Below are 27,137 nucleotides of genomic sequence, written 5' to 3'. Positions count from 1 at the left end.
TCTTCACCAACGACAGCATGGTTTCCTCCAAGCACAACTCAAATCATGTAACTTTCTAAGGTGATAATAAGCAGATGTACACATTTGTTTTATGAACAAATATATCATTGATCCTCAATCCTGACCAAGACAGCATCAAAAAAGAAAACTAAGACTATTCTCCCTTATGCAAAAATCGTAAATATTAGCAAATAAAATATAACAGCATAAGTAAAAAGTAAATGATCTCACTGAATTGTATACATGAATAATGTTGAATTGGCAGGTGTTGTGTTATCTATATTTTTACAATTAATTTTTTCAAAAGGACAAAAAAAAAAAAAACATACAGAGCAAAGACTACTACTTAGCAATAAACAGAAATGAAGTCCTGTTGCATGTCACACGAACCTAGAAAACACCATGCTGAGTAAAAAAGTTAGCCACAAAAGGCTAAATACTGTATGATTTCACTTACATGAAATAAGAGAATATACAGAAACCAAATACTAGTGGTTACTAGGGGTGGGAAGGAGGAGACAAGGGCAAGTTTTCCTTAGGGGGCATCGAGTTTATCTTAATGTTGCTGGAATGATTTGGAAAAGGAAAGCAAGAATGGTTGCACAGCGAGAAGAATATAATCAGTGTCACTGAATTGTACAGGTCGCAATTGTTGAACTGGTGAAGGCTTTACTGTGTAGGTTTCACTACCATTAAAAAAAAAAAAAAGTAAAACATACTTATCTCTTAGGTTGTTGGGATGTCATTGGTGAGATTAAACCATACACAGTGCATAGAATAGAGCCTCCCTCAGAGTAAATGTTCTGTAATTGTTAGTCATGGTCATTAGTAGTCACAGATTTGATGATAAAGAGCATTAACGAAGATCAGGAAAGAAACTTAAGGGTGACCAATATTTATGAAGCCAGCAGAGAACAAAGTTGGCAGACTCACACTTGCTGATGGATTTCAAAACTTACAAAGCTACTGTAATCAAGCTTATGGTACTGCCATAAAGTTAGACATATAGAAAACAACGGAATTGAGCATACAGAAACAAAGTCTTACATTTATAAATCAATTTATGATAAGTTGATATAAATCAATTTATGATCAATTGATTTTAGACAAGGTTGTCAAAAGCCATTCAGTGGTGCTGGGGCAACTGGAGATGCACATCCACATATGGTATGATCCCTACCTCACACCATATACAGAAACTAACTACAAGGGATCCATGACGTAAATGTAAGAGGTAAAACCATAAGACTCTGAGAAGAAAACATAGGTGTCAATTTACGTGAACTTGGATTAAATAATGGCTTTTTAAATACGATACCAAAAACAAAGAAAAATTGGTCTTTTTAGAAATTTAAAACTTTTGTGTTTCAAAGGACACTATCAAGAAAACAAATCAGATTCACAGGTCACATATTGTATTGTTCCATTTATATGAAATGTTCAGAATAGGCAAATCCATAGAGACAGAAAGTAGCTTAGTGGTTTCCAGGGGCAGAGAGGAGGGGAGAAAGAGGGAGTAACTGCTAATGGGTACAGGGTTTCTTTTTGGAGTGATGAAAAATGTTCTGGAATTAGTGATGATGGCTGCGCAAAGTTTTGAATATATGAACACCACTGAACTGTACATTTTAAAAGGTCGAGTTTCATAGTATGTGAATTATATTGAAACTTTCTTTTTTTTTAAGCCAGTAGACTACAGAAAACTAGAAAAAGAATTAAAAGGAAATTGTCAGATATGTAGAAAATTGTTAAGAATGGTATAAGCTAGGTTGTGGGTATATGGTTGTATGTTGTACAATTCTTTCTTTTGTATTATTGTTGAAAGTATACACAGCAAAACATACTGTATTCTTATGCAAATAATGTGTACCTTCTATGTTTGTTTGCCAATAGCTCCCTCCTCCAGGAGGCATTTTCGTAACATCCTATGTGAATTTTTCTTACAACATGTTAAAAAAAAAATAGACATAACTGTTCTTATGAAAATACCTCCTGGGGGAAGGAAGGAGTGGCCGGCAAACAAACGTAGAAAGCACGCGTTATTTGCATTAAAATATGGTACTCTAATTCAACAATTACTACATGTACAATTCAGTGACACTGATTGTTCTTGAAACAGTCCAGCCATTCTCACCCCCCTTTTCTAATTTGTTCCTCCCCTACTGACATAACTACAATTCTTTTAACTTTTCCTTATGTTTTCACTTTCATTAAAACTTTGGGGAAATAATTTCATAGAAACAATAAAAATAATTAAAAAGAAGAAAACCCACAAAGAATCATGAGTGCCAATGCAGCAGAGAAATCACATATTATGAAGACTGAGAAGCGTTCACTGCATAATTAGGAAGGTATCAATGACTTTAGGCAATGCAAACTCATTGCACAGAATACAGTGCTGTGCACTGAGGATTAAATGGGAGGAGAGAAACTAGAGTCACCGAGCGTAGGCTACTAGAAAAAACGCAGATCCTTGTTTCCACCGCATTCATTCATCTTTAAACTACACCGTCATAAAACTCAGCTGGTCTCTCAACCTCCCCCATTCCCACTCTGCCCCTATCTTCCCAAGTTACTCATTCACTAAGTATTCTATTTGGAACTTGAATATATTTTACCTTTATGAATATTACATATTTTAATTACATATATACATATGTGTGTGTGTGTCTGTGACCCCTAAAATTTGTGGGCACTTTAAGAGCTGGCTCTACTTCATATTCCTCTGTGTATCCTCCCCATGTCTAGTCTTGTTTATGTCACTGTATTGGTACTACTGTATTTTTACGCAAATAACACGCACCTTCCGTGTTTGTTTGCCAACTGCTCCTTCCATCCTGCGAGGTATTTTCAGAAGTGCTGCTATGCCAATTTTTTTTTTTTTTTTTTACATGTTGCTGTCAAAAAAAGATAGCATAGTGCACTTAGGAAAGTACCTCATGGGGGAAGGAAGCAGTCAGCAAACAAATGTAGAAGGTGTGCATTATTTTCATAAAAATATAGTAAATAAGAACAGCATTTAACACTATAACTACTTAAGACAATCTATTCAAAATTTATAACAGTAGTGAATCAAAAAGCAATTTAAAGTTTATAATAGGTAAAATTATGTTTTTACAAAAATGGCATTAATAAAATGAGAAATAATAATATAAGTATCATTTTCTTGAAATAAAAACTGTCTAGAGACAAGTGGAAAAAATAATTTATTGCAGATTCTTTTACACATTAACATGGAACATTTATACACATATTGATGTCCTGATAGGAAATAGTAAATTTAAAGACAAACATTTTTACAGCAAAGTATCTGCACTATATTTTATAAAGAGAGATATTAATAAATTATTGGAAACATTGATTCCAACAGGAATTCATTTTATGTTGAAATTACCGTAATTTTTCTGAACTTGACGCCCTGGATATAATCACCTTCTAAGAAAAAAGAAGCTTACTTCTGGGGATAAAAGGCCAGGAAAAGCTCTAACAGGAAAACCTCAGGAGTGTTTTTCCAGCTTGGTTCTTGGATTTGGTTAGAGCCCCTAACATTTAGCCCAAGCCAATGTGAAACAGTGCAGCTTTCTATGGCAGCTGCCTGTGGTTAATGAGATCAATAAGAGGGATTCAATACAAACGACAGCATTTTATAAGAATTGTAATTGCCACAGGATTTGAATTAGCAACCAAATACTCTAATAACTGAAATGTGTTCTCTATATTTCTGAAGGGAAAGTAGCAAACTTCACAGTGGTTACTATTTTCTTAGCATGGTATATTAATTTGTACTCTGGAAGCCTGAAAATAAATTGCATTTTCTCTAAAACTTATAATTCACTCCTTTAGAAAATAATATCTATAACGATATACACCAACACTATATAAACTTTGTTATATGTTATAGTCATGAAAATATATATATATATACACATATATATCGAGCACTAAACAGATTTGGTAAACCATGCTACCCATAAACCAAAAAAAAAAAAACTAAACCCGTAGCTGTTGAGTCGATTCCAACTCATAGCGACCCAATAGGGCAGAGTAGAACCGCCCACAGGGTTTCCAAGGAGCAGCTGGTGGATTCCAGCTGCTGACCTTTTGGTTAGCAGCCAAACACTTAACCACTGTGCCACCAGGGCTCCATGCTATGCATACACATGGCCAAATACTGTTCAGTTTCATTTAATTAAATGCAACAAATATTGATTGGGTGCCTCCTACTTGCAAGTCACCATGTTAGGTAATGCTTGTGGTAGACTTTAAGACACACGAAGCTCACATCATCCACATCTAAAGCCAAACTTCAGATACGCTAAGAAAATATGCTAAAACCTTAAATAACATAATCAAAAGCTGGGCTAAAGTTGAATAATGAATAGTAAGATATATACCTAAGAGAAAGGCTCAAAATAATGGAAAAGGACAGTGTGAAATATGTATCCACAGGGAATAATTGCTGCTAGGCTTGGCACGTGTCAGAAGACAGCTGGAACCTAATCTGCAGTCCTCTTCATCCCACGATGCAAGACTCAGTCATCATCCTGCTTTGTTTCCTTAAAAGTGTAGAAGAAATAGGGGATTAATTTTCAGCAACAATGAAGTTAGTCAAACCAAAACCACCAAAGCCATTGCCAAGGAGTTGATTCCGACTCATAGTAACCCCACGTGTTACAGAGTGGAACTGCTCTATGGGGTGTTCTTGGCTATAATCTCAACAGAAGCAGATCACCAGGGCTATTTCTTCAGTGCCACTGGGTGTGGTTCAAACCGCCAACCTTTCCGTTAGCAGCTGAGCACAAACGATTTGCGCCACCCAGGGTGGTTCCCTCAATACATTTTTTCTCTCTCTGATAGTGTGATCTGCATTGATATTAACAGTTTTATAAATCCTTCCCACCATAATTCTAAGTGAAACAGGGCCTAATAACCAGAATGACCAATATTTGAAGTACAGTTTGATTTATGAGAAGAACATCAGTAAGCATACCGACTCATGGGTAAATTATTTAAAATAAAAGCTGCTGAAAGAAAATAGAGATAATATTAAAACTCACCATCCCGTTTCCTTTAGGACTTGTTATAGTCTAAAAGCATTTTTAAGGAATGTATGCATGTATAAAAAGAAATACAATTAAGCAGTCTCATCTCCTCTGAGGAACCAATACCTCAGCAGGGGCACAAAGTATCAAACTAGCTTCTGACGTAACACATCGTCGGCGGGCGGAGGCTGGGCAGGACTTCAGTGAGTACAGTCCCACTGTGGGGCCCATGAGTTCAGTTTGGACATGCCACCATCTGAGGTCCACTCTAGCACATGAGTTCTGTCTGGAATACAGCCACAGTACTAGCAAGAACCTAAAGCTTCCCCATGGAATCATTTAGATTCTGGCCAATTATACATCACTCTTGTTTCTCTAGGAGAAACACACAAGGAACTAGGATTTTCCCCAGATCCCCAAACACTCCATGGGGAGATAGATTGGCCCTTAGAAGGACTTTGACCTTCATGGTTAAGAGCAGTCTGGATTTAGCCCTCATGGTGAGCACAGAGCCAGTTTAAGAATCTGAGGAAAGGGGCCAGCATAGGCCCCTCACAGCCCACTTACCTAGTATGTTTGAGCCAGATTACAGAGGAAGAACAAAAAACAGGTCTTCTAGATGTAGTGTCTTTTGTTTCAATTTCACTAGAGGACAAAAGCCAGCAACCATAAATACCCCCTAAGCAGTATTTATTGTCCTAACTGCTCATTAATGTTTCAGTTATTTCACTGCTTTCCTGAAGGGTTAATGTCTGTAAGCAAGAATTCTTTTCAAATGAAACATATTTTTGGTGATTCTGATTTAACTCCCACGTTTATGCCGTCGTAAAAAAAGAATTACTCTCTGATTAGTCATACCTCTCTTCCTGTACTTTTTCTGGAAAGAAACCAAACTTGCATTGGTTCTTTTTTGCCCTTCATGGACACTGGCCCTCTGTGCTCCAAATGGAATTGTGGGTCTGAATTTTCTGGTGTCATAAGACATCTAAAAGACAGAGAGTAGGGAGAAAAGTATACAAAGAGTGTATGTGACATGTGTCCAAGTTATAAACTGAGACAACCAGGGCACATACTAACATACTAACGTCGTATTTAAAGAACACTGAAGCCTTTAGCAGCAACGACTTTAGTAACACTTTCTGTGGTGGTGTGGAACCATTCAAAAGGGAAACAAGGACCCAGTTTTCGTGAACAAAAATACACAAACAATTCTAAGAGAGGAGATGACAACTGTTGAAAGGGAGCATGGTCACTCAGACATAACCCCTCCCTTGCAAATCAGTAAATACCAAGACATTTTCTCTTACCTGTATGTATATTCGGACACATTTATTTTCCCCTTTTCTCCAGTGGTTTCTGTTCTGCTTGTGAGGTTAACAGTATTTCCAAAAAGACAGTATCGAGGCATCCTCTGTCCTATGACGCCTGTAACTACCTCTCCAGTGTGTATCCCTATTGTTATCTGCAGACATAAAGGCTTTGCTTCAATAACTTCATTCAGTCACACACACTAACTTTTGCTTCCTTTCTATTACAGATGGTGCAGATTCATCATTAAAAAAAATCATAAGAATTCTCTAGAAGAACTCCAAGTACATTTCAGACAAAATAAAAACCCTCACAAAAGTTCTGTCTTCCGGGAGAAATATTCTCTTTCTAAAGTCTGAAGATTTCAAAGATGTGAATCTGGCAAATCACGTGAGACACAGAAAAGAGCTTTTAGAAAATAAACCCGAAGGGACAGGAAGTTTTGTCTCGTCCTCATGACTTTTGGCACAGAGGGAGACTAGATAATTTCAAACAGGTAGAGAGGTTTCCCAGCTCTATAAAAGAATAAAATACAGTAGCTTCAAATAAAACATTATAGCTTTTACTCTCAAGACGTCCTTTCTTATGCATATGAATGACTGCCTGGTCAAGAACATGAATCGGTTGCCCACAAGGGTCAACTGCCACTATTACATCTATTTTATTTACTAACCTGAACAGATTCGCCATCTACTTGAACCTGGCCAGCAATTTCCATCATGTCCAAGGCCAGGTGGCAAATGGATCGTGCATGGTGGATGCAAGGCTCTGGTAAACCACTAACTGTCATATACTTATCACCGACAGTCTCCACCTACCGTAGCACATACATAGATGGTCATTGGTTAGCATAAAAATGACTTTCATTTGCTACCCTTATACCAAAACTATTTTCCCAAGGCTACCAACAACTTTAAACTTTGCTCCCTCTTAATTCTTTTAAAATCATAATACATTCAACTCCAATACGATGAAACTTTGTAATTATTTGAAATTTACACACACAGCACCTGGGATCTTCGACGACAGGCAGGTGAAGATGGGGCATTATTTGTCTTCCGGTAAGCATTAGTGGTGTTGTGTGTCACTGAGTCGATTCCGACTCATAGCGACCCTATATGAAAGAGTAGAACTGTCCCATAGGGTTTCCTAGGCTGTAATCTCTACAGGAGCAGATCCACAGGTCCTTCCTCCCGAGGAGCCAACGATTCAGTTAGCAGTCAAGTGCTTAGCCATGGCGCCATCCAAGTTCCTTTTATAATCCAGGAGAATGGTTTATTACCATTTCCTCCCCTTAAACAGTGATGGTTTGACAGCACAAGAACCACTGTCTGAAGTTCAGTGATGTATAACGGTCATTAATCATTTACTTTTATGATGTGTTCACCAAGAGATACACTGCACCTCAGAAAAAGACTCAAATAGATAGTCCTTGTAGAGCTTACATTACCCCAGATGCCTAGGGATGGTTTAGCTCACATTCTTGCCTTTATGAAGCAATATTTCACTGACTTCAAATAATATATTTGTTTCTAATGAAAAAAGGGCAGAAATGCCTTATAAATGTTTATCTTCAAGTTGATGCTATCTGACGGCAAATCCGAGCCCCAGGACCCTGCTCATGCTCCGTGACTTTTTTACTGTGCTTTATGTACGTGAGTAAAAATGTCTCTTGCAGAGCTCTAAACCAAATGCTGTATTTATACGAAATCTGATAAACAACCCGCACGGATTTGTTATTCTAAGTGCAAATAAGCTGCTGAGCATTTCATTTTTTACCAAGAATCATCTGCTCCATGAAACATTCATTCTGGTTACAAAGAAGACAAAGTTTTACGACAAGAGGTAATATTTAAAAAAATGGTAAATACTGAATAAACGGAGGCTTTCCTAAGGCTGCAGCCGCCTCTGGAGGGTAGGTCTGAAAACCCAGATTCTGAAAGCACTGCACTGGGCTCTGATGGGGGCAGTGCTGGCTCAGTGGTGGGGTTCACTCCTTGCATGTGGGAGACCTGGGTTTGGTTCCTGGCCAATGCACCTCATGTTCAGCTACCACCCGTCTGTCAGCGGAGGCTTGTAAATTGCTAGGTTGCTGAACAGATTTCAGCAGAGCTTCCAGACTAAGACGGACTAGGAAGAAAGGCCCAGTGATCTGCTTCCAAAAATCAGTCAATGAAAACCCGATGGGTCACAAAGGTCCGATCAGCGACTGATCGTGGGGATGGCATGGGACCAGGCAGTGTGTCATTTCGTCATGCATCGGGTTGCCATGAGTTGGGGGCCACTGAGACAGCAGCTAACAGCCACGACAACTGTAACAACAGACTATGATGAGGACTTGCCTTATAGACAAATGGATTTTTCCGTGAATCGGTCAGTGTGTCAAATCTGGTGTAGAGGTCATTGAGAAGGTTGACAATCTTCATGGCCCCTTCACCAGACGCATGCTTGCTACAGAACGTGTTGAAGCCCACAATCCCGCTGAAGAGGATGGTCACGTTGTCGTATCTTCTGGCAGGCACTGGGCGCTTATGTCTCAGTTCATTGGCAACAGACGGAGGAAGGACCGAATACAGCAACCTGTTCAGTGGGATCAGAAGGAAGCCTGTTAGAAACGCTGGGAATATTTCTGGTGTTTCTACGCCCCTTCTCATAGAGCGTCAATGTCATTTGCACTGTAAAACCTGGATTCTGATAGGATACCCTCTACAATTAGTATAAATTATAAGCTATATTGATAAATAAAGAGACATATAGAAAATGTAAATTATCCGTTCATTCTAATAACATAAAACATCCCCAAACCCAAACCAAACTAAATCAAATCAAAATAAGTCAAAACAAAGGACTGGCCAAACAGAGAGTTTTCATTTGGACTTCAGGGTTATATTTACCAGATCATCACACCAGTATGTCACTGCCAGCACTTGAAATACTGTAGGAATAGCACAGTACTTGGAACAATTCACACCTCTCAGGAATAAGAAATGTATCTCAATTTTTATTAATATTATAAGAAGCAGGATTTCTCTCTAGTCTCATTTATGGCTCACGTCTACGTGGAAAAAACTGATAAAGTAGGTGGACATTGGTCTCTACGAGAAAGTATTTTCTTTCTGTAGGCAATATTGAGTCTACTAGGACGGCATCAGGACTCCCTGAGTGGCACACAGGGTTAAGGGAAAGGTTTGAGGTTCAAACCCACCCAGAGGCACCTCAGAAGACAGCCTTGAAAAACTATGGAGCAGTTCTACACTGCACACATGGGGTCGCCATGAGTCAGAATCCACTGATGGCAATGAACAATGACATGACAGCATCAGGCATCATGCTGAGGGGACAGCGAAGTAAGCACAACAGAAGAGCACAGGTGAGAGGGAAAGAAACCAAACTGAGGGAGACCTACAGGCTCTTGACAAGAAGACTCAGAGGGACGAACGCCCCTCCTTGCCTTTCTCCTCCCTAAAGTCAAAGGCCTGTCATGCTAAGTGTAAACATGTGAGATGGAGCTGAGGTCCCATGATTTTCCTAGCCACAGTGGAATTTCTCCAGTCCTTCATTTGTAACTTTTAACAGAAAACACTTTATAAAATATTTTAAAGCTATATTTTGAATACAGAATGTAAATATTGCAACTACTTAGAAAATCCGTAGTAAATGTTTCATGATTAAATTACCTGGAAAATCAAATATCTACAAAAAAATCTGTTCTAAATCTAACATTTTAAAAAACAGAATAAGCCTTTTTGAAGTACAATAACTCTAAGTAGTACAGAAACTAGATAGTTTCCGAAAGTCAAACCCAACTTGGGGAACAAAAAGCAAGAGTCCTGTGACAGTATTTATCAGCCGTTGTTGTTGTTCCTAGTGGCCGTTCTGTCAGTTCTGACTCACAGTAACCTCGCGTGTGTCAGGACAGAACTGTGCACCATAAGGTTTTCAAAGGCTGTGACCTTTTGGAAGCAGATCACCAGGACTGTTTTCCAAGACACCTCTGGATGGGTTCAAACCATCAACCTTTTGACTAGTAGTCCAGTGCTTAACTGTTTGCACCACCCAAGACTCTTCTCATATGGAAGACAAGCCCTGCTCCATTCCCAATACCATCCGATTTTGGAATTCAGGTCCATTGAGACAACTAAGGATCCTGCTTAAGCTGACGATTTAGGATAAAAAGTGAACTGAGAGTTAGTTCAACAGAGACTACATGGATATTTTCACAAGTTAAAGCCTGCATTGTTTATGGTATCAGCATCTGTTGGCCAAAAAATGTAGCTACTAGCAAACTCTGAGCCACAATACAAAAAATAACACAAACAGTTCTCTAATATAACAGCCAGAGCAGGACACCGAGTAATTCAAACTTACAAACCCCTGACTGTGAGCCTCAGTACTAAGTACTAGGGTACAAGTTCCATAAAATGTGCTATTTTTCATGGATGCAGCTGTGCCACAGGAGAATAAAGTGCACACTTTAAATTGCTTTTCAATAGTGGGAGGGTTATGAGCTACATGCTCCATAAAATTTCTGAAATTTGCAGCACACCGGGATAAATGAATGGGTGTACTTCAGGACAATGAGTGAAGTACGGTGGTCTCTAAGGAACCTAAGCGCTGCTCTCAGCTTCGTTATACAAAGGTTGAAAAGTGAATTAAGATGCTGTGGATGAAGACAGGTCCTTACAATGACATTCTCTAATTCACCCATGTTATTAATAAATAGTTAATAAAGCGTACCTGTGTGTGTGCACCAGGGCTACCAACACATGTATTGATGCAAGAGAAGTACAGTGGGTGAGACTCTAATTTTCTGGGTGTTTAAGTAGAGTAAGTAGATCAGTTCAATTCTCCAACAAGATAGTTTCTTATTATAAAATATTAAAATGAATATACAAGAACCAAGGAAAAATTTCTTATGAACTACGGTGATTTAGTGGGTTTAATTAACATTTGGAAGCAAGGCTAACCTGTTTGCATGATGTGTATTTTAAATAAATACTTGTTCAAATACATTACTTGGAAATGGAATATTATCTTTAATGTTATTTGCCTGCTATTTTATAATTTAATCAATCATTCATAGAAAAATAATATTTTGATATTTTTATCAATGTGTTATCTGTCAGATTCATATCTGCTAAGATCTAAAATAATTCATAGTCTAAGTAAAGAACTATTTTAAATACAAAGGTCAGTTCTAAGTTCAGTGTTCAGTCTAACCCTCAGCACCTGGCCAGCCCCGGCACACAGAAGAATGAATCAATGAGTGAATAAATGAACTTTAATATCTGCATCTAATTCATTCTGATGATTTTTCAGAGAAATGTTTTGGAATATTTTCTTTCGACTTGGCTTCTAAAAATAGAAAACATATTCTTACTACCATTCAGACTGATTGAATTCTGTATGCATAATTTTCCTATTAAAAGAGATGTGGAAGATTTGATCTATGACTCCAGAGCTGTGGGTCCTGTGCTTTTTTGGTCTCATTATCAACCTTAACTATAACTGTTGTTCTTGTTCGTTGCCATTGAGTCGGTCCCCAGCTCTTAGCAACCCCATGCACAAGGGAACAAAATGCTAGGGGATCAGACCCTTGTGATCCGTAAGGTTTTCACTAGCTGAGTTTCAGAAGGAGATTGCCAGGCCTTTCTTCCTACTTAACTATAGGAGAGTTACAGTATAGCAAGAATAGCAGTTGTGCCCTTCTTTAACCACACAGGTTAAATTCTTACGTGTCTGTCTTTTTCTTTTCATCTTCCAGGGCTCTTAGCGTGAGCTGCAGCCTGTCCGTGAGGATTTCCAGTTCCTGGGTCAGTTTGTATTCTTCTCGGAACTGTTCTCCCAAAAGGACGAGATCGCGGGTGGCATCATGCAGAGGGATGTCACTCAAATACAGACCTCTCCTCGTTAAATCGTCCAGGTTCATCACACTGTTACACAGGAAAAAGTGACAAAATTAGCCCCAACTTGACCAACATGGCAGTACTGAGCCTTATTACTTACTGTCAGGGAGTATAATCCTGCCACCTCCTACCGTTCAAAAGCTCAGTCTGAAAAAAAAAAAAAAATTATGGAGAATTGTGTGAAGAATATGACTTTATTCTTTTAGATATTTAAAATCTATCACAATGTAGAGAACTTGAAATGTATCTTTGCCAGACTGCACGTTTATGGTGCCATTACTCTAAATTGGAAGATAATGTAGAAAATTGCCCTGTAAAACTTACTCAGAGGTTTAATACAAGGCTGTTATTTATTATCACATATGTTTTCCTGGCTTCTTTTGAAGAAAAATTTTTATCTAGGATAATGATGTTTCTTTTGAGAAACTAGTTCATTTTTGATTTATGGAGTCTATAAATCTTGTAAATAATTGCTTTTCCCTTTAAGATGTGATGATTAAAAGTTTACAGCCAGATTTATGATCCGTCTTCCACATGTATTTTATGTATATAAGACGTTTTGATGCTTATTTTATGTGTTACTCATACGTCTAATTTTTTCTACTACTCTTATTTTCTTTGATTAATTTTTCTCATTTATTTAAAACATTATTTGTGCTTGCTGAATTTTATGCATCTTTGTAACTAAGGTCATTTCAAGAACAACATAATAATACTTATGAATTCAGTGAAGATCTTATAAGTAAAAAATACTTTTTTGTTTGTTTGCTTTTCATTTTTTATTGAGGTTATATTATTGATTTGAATTCTTTAAATGCAAAGTAATTACTTCTGGTCATTCACAATAATAATTTCTCCAAAATTAAATAACTGAAGTATTACTTCACTGAAGAATCTTGGATAAATAAAAGATCTCCTGCAATATATTATCAACAGAATTGTCCATAAATAAAAGCAAAAATTAGCATGGTAATATAGAAAATAATCAGTTTACTAATGAAGTACATGGACTCTTTCGATTGATTTTGTTAAAACGGATACGTATGTTAAATCCCACTTGCAGAAATCAACCCATGTGTAAAGAGGCCACATCATCTGCTAAATGGCATAAGACCTACTTACAACAGAGGAAAAAAATATATGATGTTTAAAATGAAAATGAATGGTAAAAAATGTTCATATTGAGTTAGAAAAGTTAGTTAAATTACAGAAGTCTCATTGTTCTAAACAAATTAATTTATTATTTTTAACGCACTGTTAAGACAGTTTTTTACATTTATCAAAATCATTTTGGAATAATTTATTTTATAAGTAAAAATGTTTTTAATTGCCCTCTTGCCTTCTTTATTCAATGTGGGCACAGATCTGTCTACACAAGAGGACATCCCAGAAGCCCATCTGAATGCGTTGTGCCATGTGACTGATTTCTGCACATGGCACTAAAAAAACACACTACAATGTTTTTTTTGCTCCTGTTTCCAAAGAAATCTTTCTCTCCAAAAACCGAGATTTTGTCTACTAAGAAGCTGTCATCCTACTGAAAGTCAACCTGGGAAGAGGCAGAAGAAGAAAACACTTATTGATAGAAGATTAAGATACATTTAAATCAATGTAGACTATTAACAAAAAATATATAAATTGTTTATTTTCCCTAATTTTATCTCTTATTTTTATAATATATATTTCTCAGGGAAAAAAAGAATCATTACTCTTATGTAGTCTTAAAACTACATTAATAATACTAAAGGAGCCCTGGTGGCACAGTGGTTAAGAACTTAGCTGCTAACCAAAAGGTCAGCAGTTGGAATCCACCAGCCACTCCTTGGAAACCTTATAGGGCAGTTTGACTCTGTCCTATAGGGTCGCTATGAGTTGGAACCGACAGCACCTAACAACAACAACAACAAAGAATATTAAGAGAGGTTGTTACAAAGATTATTAGATTATTTTCAGAAATTTTAAGACAGTATTTTTACATGAAAAGTAATCATGGTGAATTTTAAATTAAATTTTTAACCAATAGCCCAAGATAACATGCTTTCTTGAGTGGTTACAAAATAATGTGCATACATTTTGGTAATACAAAGTTATAAATACACAAAGTATCACCTATAATAAGTTACACAATTACCTTTTTCTAAAATTCTAATAATTATATATTTTCTAAAAAATTAGAAACATATATATTTTTCTAATGCTTTATTATAATAAAGTAAATGTAGATATATTTTTGTTATTGTGTTTTCCCATGCATAATTTGATAGAATCCTTCCTCTAAGTGGGAAAAAAAAATCTAAATTTTTTTTCACTGATGTTTCTTACAAATATTTTCTATATGTTTCAATTTCATAATATATTTTGAATAGTGTATCCTGATTAAAGTAGTTAAATATTTTTAACATGACATAGTTCAAATCCAGAAATAATTTGAGTCCTTTTACGTTTTTTACTGACATACTATGGAAAAGATCATTTCTTGCTACCAAAGGCATCCATGTATATATGCCATCATATTAGATATTTCATAGAATTGCTTTCTTATTCTACATGATGCCTCTTTTGAAGGTACAAAACTACAGAATTAGGCAACCACAGATTAGATATCTCATGATCTAACGGCCTAAATACTCAGAAAATTGATTAAGGCATGGCAAGTAGAATATAATAGATTCCTTCTAAGCTTATTGACATGTATTGAATGAGATTATTCTTGTTATAGAGAGGTGTATAACAAAGGTTGTAAAATATAATTACATTTCAGAATATGTTTATGTAATTGAATAAAATTTTATTGAATTCCTTTGTTAGCCAAAGATGGCTAATTATAATCAATTCTAATTAATCTAGAAGTTATTACCTTGGTGAGCACAGGAAAAGTATACTATCTGCTTCTGGTAAGTAGATCATTTGACCCTTGAGACGTAGGCAGCTGATCTCAGTCCCGGTCAATTCATCTTCACATTCTAATTTCTCTACATCCAACAATCCTTCCTTGAAAAGGCAAGGCATAACCATTAACTAGTGCCTTCCCCTACCTAACAACTCAGCAAAAAGAAGGACACACATACCTCATTTCCCATCAAACCAATAGGGAGAGTAAGTGCAGCAATCAGAACAGGAGAGGACATTTCCCCAGAGTTCTGCCAGTAGCAGGCATAGTGACTATCTTACAAACATGGCAGAAAAGTGAATTGACTATCACTTTCGAATCCAGAAAGACAGTAGCTGTGCTCCTGTTCACATAGTTACATAACACCTCTGTGAATCCTTTTCGTGATTTTCCAGTGTGGCTACATCAAGCCTCCCCGTCTCCCAGCCCTGCATTCCTAGTGTAGCTGAAAGTATTCAGCTCCATACACATGAAGTACGTGTAGACAAGACCTTCGGAAGTGGGGTAAGAAGGATGAGCTGTGCACTCTAGCAAAATGACGCCTGCTCCATCTGTCACACGTACAGAAACTATGAGACCTGCGCACTATCTAAATTAGCAATAGAATGAATACTTTATCACTTTTATTTTCCCATGAAAAAGGCACCAAGCACAACAGACAATTTAAGGAAGAATAAATCAGTGGCTTTGTGAGAAGTTTTAAAAAATAGCTTCATAAATTCTTCTATTTTCAAAAATTAGGCATTGTAGCTGTACAAGAAGTAAAAGATGGTGTTTTTGTTACATGAAAGTGGGCTGTCAGAGTAAGACATTCTCTAAAACCTACTTTTGTTCATTCTGTTCAGCTGATGCAGTTCCACTGCTCCTCATGCAAACCAAAAATCAGTACCGTTGCCTTTTAAATAGGCCTCCCTTTGAGGTTTGGTTTTTCTCTCTCTATAGCTTTTCCATCTCATAGGATGTGCTAGTAGCTAAATTTCCCTCCTGATCACTTCTAATTTGTAATATGCCTCACATACTTAGATTTAATTAAATAACATAATGATTACCTTGCTTCTCAATACAAAAACCGTATTGATGTGTGAGAGGATCCCATGGAAACTAATGTCAATATGAGGACGAACCAGAGAGAAGACAGACAAAAGGTTGCAATTTCCAGGCTGAAGCTAAAATGTACATAAAAAGAAAAAGGCACGTCATTAGTTAAAATAATACTTATGATTTGATATGTCACTAGATTAAACCAATTCAATTACATTTTAAAAAAGAAAATTATAACTATTTGGTAGGAAACTTAACTAAGGGCTCAAATCTAGACCTGTGCAACTCGGTGGTTAAATGGGCATAACTAGTTGCATGAACATGGAACTTAATATGGATTCAAATGACTGATGTCAAATATAAGCTAATGCAAATTTAAAAAAGCATTTTCAGAAGAATAAAGAACAAAAATTTATCTTTCAAAAGGTGGTATGTAGTGTTAAGTGCCTAAAGTTCAAAATGAAGTTTAAATACCAAAAACATCAGCAAATCCTCTCCCAAATTTTATCAAGAAAGGGATAATAACAATAATACTGTTGTTGTTGCTAGCTGTCCTCAAGTTGGCTCCGACTCATGATCACCTTACGTGTAACAGAATGAAACCTCGTCCAGCCCTGTGCCATTCTCACAATTGTTGCTATGTTTGGGTCCACTGTTGCAGCCACTGTGTCAGTCCACCTCAGGGAGGGTTTCCCCTGTTGTCACTGGCTCTCTCTACCAGACATGACGTCATTTTCTAGTGATTAGTCTTTCCTGACGACTTGTCCAAAGTAAGCGTGTCAAAATCTCACCATCCTCACTTCTAATGATAGGGAATACTGAGTGTTTACAATGGACTGGGCACTGGACTAAGCGCTCCTCATGTCCTGTCTAGCCACATGTCACAACAAAGGGAAATGGGCAAATGGAGGTGAAGTGACGCACGGTGAGGGAGCCGCAGCAGCAAGGAGCCCAGGCAGCACACTATTCCGCTTCCAAACTTATAGGTTCACCCCGATCCCATCTGGGTTACCCCTGAATTATAAAATCTGTCTATTAACAAGCAAAAGTACCTCTGTGCACATGGCACCGCAACTCTAAAAGTTAGCAGATAGAATAAAAGAGTAAGTAAAAAGAAAGGATTTTACAAATGGGTCTAAGTAATATAAGTGAAATGTTGGTTTTCGTAATTACCGAACTGTTGTCTTCTGATGCCTTTTCTACTAAACCCCAAGATAGTTTCTGTATTTTTCCTCTTTAGTGGTTTTTTGTTTTTAAAAAATAAATAAATAGCTGTCCTAGGGAAAATTGCAGCATGCTCAAATATGCTTAGCTCATGGTTAAACAATTTATGTGACATACGATGCACTGCATGTTATACAATACATAGTCAAAAGGGTTGAATGAAGGGTCATGTGTAACAATAGTGTCTGTGTCTTTGTGGCCCTTTGTCTCAGGCTCCATGAAAGTGTGATGTCATTTTACCTGGGGAAGCACTCTGTATATGGCATTGCCACACTGGGTGACCACTAGGTCCCGGTCAAATATTATGTGAAAAGGAAAAGCTTTGCAGAAGGTATACGGGCTGATGCGTGACTCCTGGGTACCATTTTCTTCAAATCTGTCAAGATCTTCATAAAAATCCTCTTCTTTTGACTCTTTTTCTTCAATTAAAAATTGAGTATGATCACACTCTTCATTTCTTTGTTGAATAACCTAGATGTCGAAAGAGGGAAATGGTATTAGCTGTTGGCATTTCCATTTAGTTAAAATATTGAAAGTACCTTAGAATCTAGAGATGAGAGTTGTCTTTAGGGGTTTAATTACTGCAGTTTAACATATATGCAAATACTATACATATATACTATACTATACATGTCTAAAATGGAAAAATATTTCTGGACATTGATTTGTGAAATCTGAAGACTGAATTGCAAATCTGGTATCAGGTGGCCACTAGTTCATATGGGCCTGTTGGCAGAATTAGGAAAAAGCACCCCTTTGCCTTGGTGGGCCCAGCCACCTCAGCACGTGAACAACCGACAGGGCCATATGTGGTCGTCCCATCTAATAAGATTAAAATGATACTTAAAAATGGTGGAGAATGAAAGAGGTGCGTATTTTTAAAAAATGCAATATTATTTTTTATCCATCAATTGGCAAGTATATAAAATTACAATACCAAATTGGGTAAGGTACAGAAGAAGAGGCATCTCCACCACCACTAACGGGAGGGTGCTTTGATTACTATTTCTGAAGGATAATTTGGTAATATGTATCAAAATCCTCTGGAAAAATAGTCTTTGACTTAATCTCAAACCTAGGAACTCATTCTAAGAAAGTAATCATACTTGTCAGCAGAGCTCTATAATTTAAGGAAATAACCACATTTCAAATATATTATTCAATGGCAAATACTTTATTAAGGCAAAGGAAAGATTTTTTCTTTTGGATTTAAGAAATTACAAGCAATATGCCCTCTTACAAAAGGAAAAACTCTGTTTTAGCTGCAGCCAGATGCAAATGGGGGCTATTTCTTCAGCTGAAGCTACATGAAGACAAAATGTTACACATTTTCACTTTTTTGCTCGGTTCACTGGCTCACACTCTGAGGCTTAAAGAACAAAATCAGAATAAACCACCTTGGATGTGACTGTGTATCCAAAAACATATTGTCTCACGGCAAAATGAGGGTATCATTACAACACGTAATTATGTTGTAATGTTATACTTATTACATAATTTTAAAATTTTGCTATAGAAAGGTTGAGTCCTCTAAAGTCTCCTAGAAAAAACAAACAGAGTCAACCATAATATTTGGGCCACATAGTGATGCTCTGTTATGTTTCCCTTTTGACTAAAAGAATTAATTACACGCACCCCCAATTTTACTAATTAATTCCTCAATTCTGCTCTTTGGCTTTGATCAAACTGGCCAAACAAACTGCTTTTCTGATCTTGTTTTTAATTCTTCATTGGTGTTCCACTTCATGACATAGGCTAATATTTCTTACGTGGTTCATACCATCTGGTAGCTCTCAATTTGTTACACTTAATGCATTTGACATAAGGATACTTCAGGAAGTTAAAATGGTACCTTTGAAAAAATTAATGCAACTACAATTAAAAACGCAAATATTTCAGAAGTCTGTACTGGGGCACATGAATCAATAAAAGCCATAGGAGAACCTAAATCAACTAAAGTGAAGCACACAGTTAACAACTTGAGTTCTATATACAGTCTGCTAACGCCATCCACGTCCCATGCCTAAGACTCTAATAACTCTAACCAGCAATTGCAGTTGCCAAGTAGGTCCATACTGCGTTTCTTTTCTGAAGTTTCTATGTTCCTGATTCTTCCTCAGCTTGACTAAACTAAAAAGCAAAAGCAATAATATACACAGTATGCATAAATGCCCTGATACGGGCTCACTCAGCATACATGAAATGTTAGTTTGCTGTCATGATCCAAAGATTGAATATGAGAGGCATTTAATATTTTGATTGAATTCCACTGAGATTCCCAGTCACGGATGAATTTCGCTTCTTTATCCAATGTTCTAATTTTAGGATTTTTAGCATTATGTTACACATCGTCTTGCTTTCCAGTTGTAGAAGAACTAATGACACACCTGGGAGTCACCAAGGGCCAAATAAGGACAATGACACGGATTCCTGAAGGAAAAACAACCATGAAATCTGCGACTTGACTAGATAATTATATGGAATTATTTTCTAATACAACAAATTTAAGTGATATGATGTTTATTTTGTATTATACTCTATCTTAAGAGTTTTGGACTTCACACACAGGCTAGAACATACCTATGGTATCCAAGAAAGTACTGCTATTGGACTTTCCCTAAGGACAGAAAGCCGAAATGGGATCGCCCCCTTCCCACTTGGCTCAACCTTAGGGCCACTACAAAATTGCTGTTGGGGCACATAAAAACACATGCTGAGCACATAAAAAGCAGCTGACTGTAGAAATATGGAAAAACAGTGGTTCTCTTTGTTGCACAGTTGCTGTATCAATACTTTGTAATTATCATTCTACCCGAAGGTGTGTATATATATATAGAGAGAGAGAAAATAAACAAACCCACTGCCTTCCAGTCAATCCGACTCATAGCAACCCAGAACTGCCCCACAGGGTTTGCAAGGAACTGGCTGGTGGATTCGAACTGCCAACCTTTTGGTTAGCAACCAAACTCACAACCACTGTGCCACCAGGACTGTGTGTATTATCAATGTTGTTGTCGCTGTTAGTTGCCATCGAGTTGATTCTGATTCATGGAGAACCCATGTGTGCAGAGGAGAACTGCATTCCATAGGGTTTTCAAGGCTGTGACCTTTGAAAGCAGAACGCCAGGCCTTTCTTCTGAGACGTCTCTGGGGAGGTTTGTACTTAGTGTTTTAACCATTTGTGCCACCCAGGGACTCTTGTATTATTAACAATAGTAACACAATTTTTAAAGTACTAAAGCTGGTTCCTTTCACCAAAGTCACTTCACTGGGAAAAAAAAAAAAAAAGGCAAAACTTAGTTCACAAAATGAGACCGTCTGTTTTCAGGGATAGACCAAAAAAACTTCACAAAGCAACAATGATCTCTAAAACAGCGTTTTCGATTGTCTTAGATTTTGACTGTATATGTTATGGGTTTTTTCTACTCAGAAGCCAATAGCTCAGCTGGTCACATACCCTCTTGTTTCCCAACTGGTGTGAGCGCATAGAGAATACAAACTCAATTTTCTGTTGCCTTCAGCAAGGTATAACTAGGAGGAAAAATCTGCCGCAAGGACAAACACAAAGCCTGTATAATGCACTCCAAGGCCAAATCTAGAAGATTTCTGGTATCTCTACTTTCATGGCTTACATGTACCCCTGGTGAAGTTCACTAGCAGAGACAGCTGAAGACAAATGAACAGAGTACCGTGTTCAATGCCCAGGAGAGTCTCCGGCGCCATCATTACCTTCATGTCTATTTCAGTGCCATGTATCTGCTGAGCCACGGTTTTAATGATCCCAATGACAATATCCTGAAGTCCTTCTCTCTCTGAGTAGTAATGCAGAATGAGTCCTCGGCCCTTGTCTGCGTCCGTGCACCTGAAGGAAGGTGCGCGCATGCCCGGGTAGATAGTAGCAAGGTGGTCATGCAGGGCATCAAGGTTCTGCAATGACAAGGAAACAGTGATGAATAAACTATGCTTCCACAATGGCCGCTGACTCCGGAAAGCAGGACACGGAAACGAGACTCAAACTGGGCTTTTCTGACAGACTGGCCGAGTAAACATTCACATAGCACACACCCTTTGCTTGCTTTACTGAGATATCTGTAAGGCAAGAATCATAGAGAAATCAAAATTAAAATAGTATAATTAAGAAAAACAAGTGTGGCTACTAATAGGTAATACATCTTAAAATAGGATAAATAAATAAGCATGATGCAAAAAGAATGCCTAAAGCAGAAAAAAAGAAACAAGGTTTTTCATAGGTAAGGGCTAAATATATGGCTATTTATAGAAGTTTGGGGCAGCTATATATGCATGTTATAATAAGCAACATGAAATGACCAAAATAATCACCATTAATTACAATTCTGTTTACACTATAATCTCAAAATTATTAACTTTAAAAACTACATCAGAGTTATAAGCATATGAAAAGTGTTTGAACTGCTTTCACGAAATAATATTTTTAGAAATTAAAAAAAAATTTTTTTGAAATAAGTCTTGTAATTTCGTCATGTTCATTAACTGTCTTCAGTCAAGGTACAGCTCCATGGTTACCTTTGAAATCTAAGATTTTAGATTCTTTTACTGTTGTTAAAATAAACTCACCAATAAATATTTTCAGTCCTCACGGCCTCGACTTAAATTTAGAACAGGCCAAATTCTCTTCGGCATCTTGTATTACTCCTCAAACTACAAGACTGATTTGTATAAGAATCACCAGAAGTAATGGTGCAAACCGTACTTTTTATTTAGTCTAACATGATCTTTCAAATAACATTTAAGAGTGTGTGTGTGTGTGTGTGTGCACACGCGTGCGAGTTATACGTATATAATGGAATACGTACACAGCACAGCATGGTGTAGGATTTAAGAGCAAGGTGGCTTCAGAGTCAAATAGAATGGAGTTTAAATCATGACGCTGTCCTTTCCTAGTAATGTAACCAGTTTACCCAACTTTTCCAAACCTTGCTTTCTTCTGAGAAGATGGAGATAATGTTCATGATGCACACAAAGCATTCAGCATGTGCCAGGTGTGGCGGGGAGAATAATGGCTCGCCAAGGATGCTCACACTCAAATCCCTAGAATCTGTGAATGTATCACCTCACATGGCAAAAGGGATTTTGCAAATGGGATTGGAGTTACAGATTTTGGGTGGTAGGGGGAAGACTCTGGATTGGCCGGGTGGGCCTAATCTAATCGCAGGAGTCCTTGAGTCCTTAAAAGCTGAGACCCTTTCCCGGCTGCAATGAGAGAGGTGCAGCGACAAAAGGTCAGCAAGATGACAGCATGACATGGATACAATGTCCTTCTGTTGGTTCTGAGATGTAGGAGATTATGTGTAAGGGCTGGAGAGAGACTGCTAGCAGCTAACCACAACCCCCAGGTGGTATCCAATATGGAAACCTGAACCTCAGTCCTAAAATCACACGGAACTGAACTCTGCCAACACTTGATGAGCAAGAAAACAGATTACCCTCTAGAGTCTACACAAAAGAACAAAGCCCTGCCAGGCCCTTGATTATAGCCCGTGAGTCCTGTGATGGACTTCCCATCTACAAAACTGCAACATAATAAATTTGTGTTGTTTCAACCACTAAATTTGTGATACTATGTTATGGAGGAGCCCCGGTGGTGCAGTGGTTAAGCATTGAGCTGCTAACCAAAAGGTTGGTAGTTCAAATCTACCAGTTACTCCTTGGAAACCCTGTGGAGCATTTCTACTCTGTCCTATAGGGTCTCCATGAGTCGGAAACAACTCAATGGCAATGTGTTTTTTCATGTTATGGAAGTAAGAGGAAGCTAACACACCAAGCAAACAGTAATCTATCAGTAACTGGTGATTGCTGTTAAAGAAAAAAACAAAACAGTTTCAGAATGCTCCGGGTATAAAAGAATGCATCTCAAAGAAAGTGCTGGAGATATGTCCAAGTGAACTATAGCTTTAGCCCCAAATGTCTTGAAAGTTTGTCAGTTTCAGGAAAGCGAAATACCAAGTAAGATATCAGGAAGGAACTGGAGAGAATATGAGGTGATGTCACAGATGCCCAGATCTGAGCAGTATTTTACCAGGGCACCTGTGGCACTAATTTTCTATCCCTTCCTTTCATCCATTCATTCCACCACTCATTCATGCAAGTTATTACATGCTCATTTTATATCAGGCACTGTATGTGGTGCAGGTTAGGGGCAAGGGTAGAGGGTTGGGGACATATCTGCATGACACAGACCCTGGCTTTAAGCAGCTCAGGGTCTATATCACAAACAGATGTGCAAAGTGGCTTCTGATAAACAAAGGAGGGAGCCAGGAACTCAAACTGAAATGATGCATAAAAAAAGATATCAAAGTGAAGACGAGTTCTGAGCTAGGCCACTAAGGTTGACATTCTGATCCAGATCAATGTTTCAATGGTCTCCTCAACTGCGTAAATCTAGTTTCTTTTTCTATTGTCTTCATGTATAATGCTTTGTGTTTTCTTCTTGAAAATTTCACCTGTTATAATAATTGAGTCAGATTGGTTCTTAACAAAAGTATCAATTCATCTTGATTGCCACTAGAAGCTATTAACATATAAAAGTAATTCAATATGCCAGACACCATTAGGTATTAGTTTATTTAACCTACAAGCCCTTGATTCCTAAAATTACTGCATGTGGTTGAGTACAATGAGGGGTTCTTCCTGTGACAAGTCCTTCTCATGAGAATTCTTCTCTGAGAAGGCAAGATCTCAGGACTGCTCTTCATCTCTCTCCAAGATTTCTTACACTTCTACTGATGCTGAGAAAATTCTCATGAGAGAAAGTCACTAAAAGAGATTTTTTTGTCTCCATTTCCCACAAAGCCAGAGCTTGTTGCTTCATTTAGGAAATTTCCTAATATAGTCAGGCCCAGCCTCTGTGCTGTGGCTCAATAACAAAAGGGAAATTTGAATCAAATGATAACTTTACATACGTATATACATATATATATATATAAAACCAAAAACCAAACCCATTGCTGTCAATTCCGACTCATAGCGACCCTATAGGTCAGAGCAGAACTGCCCCATTGGGTTTCCAAAGAGCTTCTGGTGATTTGAGTAGCTGACCTTTTGGTTAGCAGCCAAACGCTTAACTACTGTGCCACCAGGGCTCCATATATGTCTACGTCACTTTCATACTCATCTATTTCATGTTGTATCATATTTTTAAAATTATTATTAGCACATTTCTACAGGAAGCCTGATGTATGGCATAAAGCAGAAACAATTGGCATCATTTATGTTATCATTTATGTAAGCCCTGGTTGATGCAAATGGTTAAGCACTCAGCAGTAAACAAAAGATTGACGGCTCAAGTCCACCCAGAGGCACCTGGGAAGCAAGGCCTGATGATCTACTTCTGAAACATCAGCCATCGAAAACCCTGTGGAGCACAGTTCTACTCTGACACACACAGGGTTGACATGAATCCGAACAGATTCCAAGGTAACTGGTGTGGTGTGATGTTAGCCGCACCACTGATACTGAGTCAGAACAAAGTGATGGCCATAATGGCCCAAGACCATAATGCCAAGAGTCACACAAATACAGAACCATTTTTATTTAAATTAAGATAATAATAATTAAAGGTATTGATATAGATTAATCACATAGTGTTTAAATGTATCACTTAGAAGCAAGTGGGATACAAAAAAAAAAAATCTAAGTCAGAACGTTCACCTTATCTTCTTAAGTGGACCAACTCTCCAGAGATTTACCATTTTATTGAATTTACTATTAATTAAATGGACAGGAAAAGTGCTTTCCCGTAGCATGAAAGATTTACCACCGCTTAATGTAACATTGATTTTCTTTAGATAGTATCCAACATACAAAACTCTCCTGGGATTTCTTCAGTTACAGCCTTCCTTACTTGGCTTTATTCTCTCAAAATTAAAGTGATTACCACAGCCTGCCCATTATGAGAAATTGAATTCATGATTAAAAATTATTTTCATCTGATTACATTTATATTGTTAATAAATGTGCCTTCTTCATTGTCAGACTACGATTGTTTGCAGCAACCTCAAAGGCCACACACACACAAATTCTCAAGATAGCAAGAGAAGATTTTCTCCATAGTTTCAATATATTATCTCTACAAAGTCAATAATTCATCCACCTGGCGATAGCAATGTATTCTGGATACTCAAAATTGCATATTGAAATTGGTATTCTGTTTTATTTCTAAATATATCCATGGAAGCAGATATAGAAAAGAAAGATCTCCATGGCCAAATACAAAGAATATATAAATATGTACAAAAGCCAAAGAGACAAAGAAAAAAAATTAAACACATCTATTTCAGCACAAGTAGATTTCCAGGAAACAATGAAGTAAATCTCTTCGTTCTTAGCATTATAAAATTAGAAAATAGGAAATGAATAGGAAATAGGTCCATCCATTTATTTACCTCAGGAGGTGAAAAGTATGAGGTTTTAAATACATTTCTCAAGGTCCTAATATCATTTTACTGCTTTTGTACAAACAAAATGTACTTTCTACTCAGGTATGCTGCTATCCATAAATTCAGTTAATCTTGTCACCTAGCATTTATCATTAATAAATGAAAAATTGATTTGAGAAATACTTTAAATTTTCATGATATTTAAGATCTTGGAATGTTTCAAAATAAATACAAATTTTCTCTTTGTGATATGCTCACTGTCATGGATTGAACTGTGTCCCTCAAAAATATCTGTCAACTTGGCTGGGTCATGATTCCCAGTATTGTATGATTGTGTACCATTTTGTAATCTGATGCAATTTCCTTATGTGTTGTAAACTCTACCACTATGATGTAATAAAATGGATTAGCAGCAGTTATACTGATGAGGTCTACAAGATTACATAATGTCTTAAGCCAATCTCTTTTGAGATATGAAAGAGAGAAGTGAGCAGAGAGACATAGGAACCTCACACCACCAAGAAAGCCGTGCTGGGAGCAGAGCACATCCTTTGGACCTGAGGTTCCTGCACTGAGATGCTCCCAGACCAAGGGAAGACTGATGCATCATAAGGACCTTTCTCCAGAACCTACAGAGAAAGCCTTTCCCTGGAGGTGACGCCCTGAATTTGGACTTGTAGCCTACTGGATTGTAAGAGAATAAACTGTTCTTTGTTAAAAGCTACCCACTTGTGGTATTTCTGTTATAGTAGCACTAGATGACTAAGACATCTGCTAAAAATAAGCTCATACATAATAATAGAGGCAAAAGTCTCCAGAAATCAACTACCTCATTTCCTTCCTTCCAGGGCATCTAATTAAAAATTCCTAACCAATCCACATTAATGGTATTACAGTAAGACCTTGCTTGAAAGCATCGAGGGAGAGGTTTTTCAGTCTCTCAGAATCCTTATCCTAGTGAAAGGGGAAAAGGGAGTGGTCTGTGTTATTTGAGACTATTACTGAAGTTTAGATCTGGAAGAAATCTTAAAAATCAGTCATTGTAAACTTCTCTCCTTTTAAGGAAGAAAAGAAGAGGCAAAGAGGTTCTCCTCTAAATTTATTCTTATTTCTCACATCTCTGAAAAACAGGAACAATGTTTCTTTTACGGGAATGATATAGTATGAAAAAGATTTTAAAGCTTTAAAGGAAAGAAGACACTTCAGAATTTGAACATGAAAAATCTAAAGTAAGAATTACAAATTAAATAATTACACCTCAACATAAAGAAAACAAAACTCCTCACAACTGAACCAATAAGCAACATCA

The 27,137-nt window shown here is 37.3% G+C and overlaps 1 protein-coding gene across 1 annotated transcript in view; it reads right to left on the bottom strand.

The window, feature by feature from the left end:
- Positions 1 to 3,264: 3,264 nt before the first annotated feature.
- GUCY1B1 (guanylate cyclase 1 soluble subunit beta 1) overlaps positions 3,265 to 27,137 on the bottom strand; it is a 56,311-nt gene continuing 32,438 nt past the window's right edge. The window contains exons 5-14 of the mRNA XM_023736625.1: positions 21,141 to 21,338; positions 17,652 to 17,882; positions 16,196 to 16,312; positions 15,114 to 15,247; positions 12,086 to 12,283; positions 8,693 to 8,930; positions 7,024 to 7,164; positions 6,350 to 6,504; positions 5,901 to 6,027; positions 3,265 to 4,556 (exon numbers count right to left, since the gene is read on the bottom strand). Coding sequence (XP_023592393.1) covers positions 4,533 to 4,556; positions 5,901 to 6,027; positions 6,350 to 6,504; positions 7,024 to 7,164; positions 8,693 to 8,930; positions 12,086 to 12,283; positions 15,114 to 15,247; positions 16,196 to 16,312; positions 17,652 to 17,882; positions 21,141 to 21,338 — 1,563 coding nt within the window. The 3' untranslated portion in view covers positions 3,265 to 4,532. The remainder of the gene's footprint in view (positions 4,557 to 5,900; positions 6,028 to 6,349; positions 6,505 to 7,023; positions 7,165 to 8,692; positions 8,931 to 12,085; positions 12,284 to 15,113; positions 15,248 to 16,195; positions 16,313 to 17,651; positions 17,883 to 21,140; positions 21,339 to 27,137) is intronic.

The sequence above is a fragment of the Trichechus manatus genome, unplaced genomic scaffold (genome assembly GCF_000243295.1).
Source record: "Trichechus manatus latirostris isolate Lorelei unplaced genomic scaffold, TriManLat1.0 scaffold00089, whole genome shotgun sequence".
NCBI classification, from domain to species: Eukaryota; Metazoa; Chordata; class Mammalia; order Sirenia; family Trichechidae; genus Trichechus; species Trichechus manatus.
The sequence above is the reverse complement of the archived record's forward strand: the minus strand, read 5'-3'. Positions and strand labels throughout refer to the sequence as shown.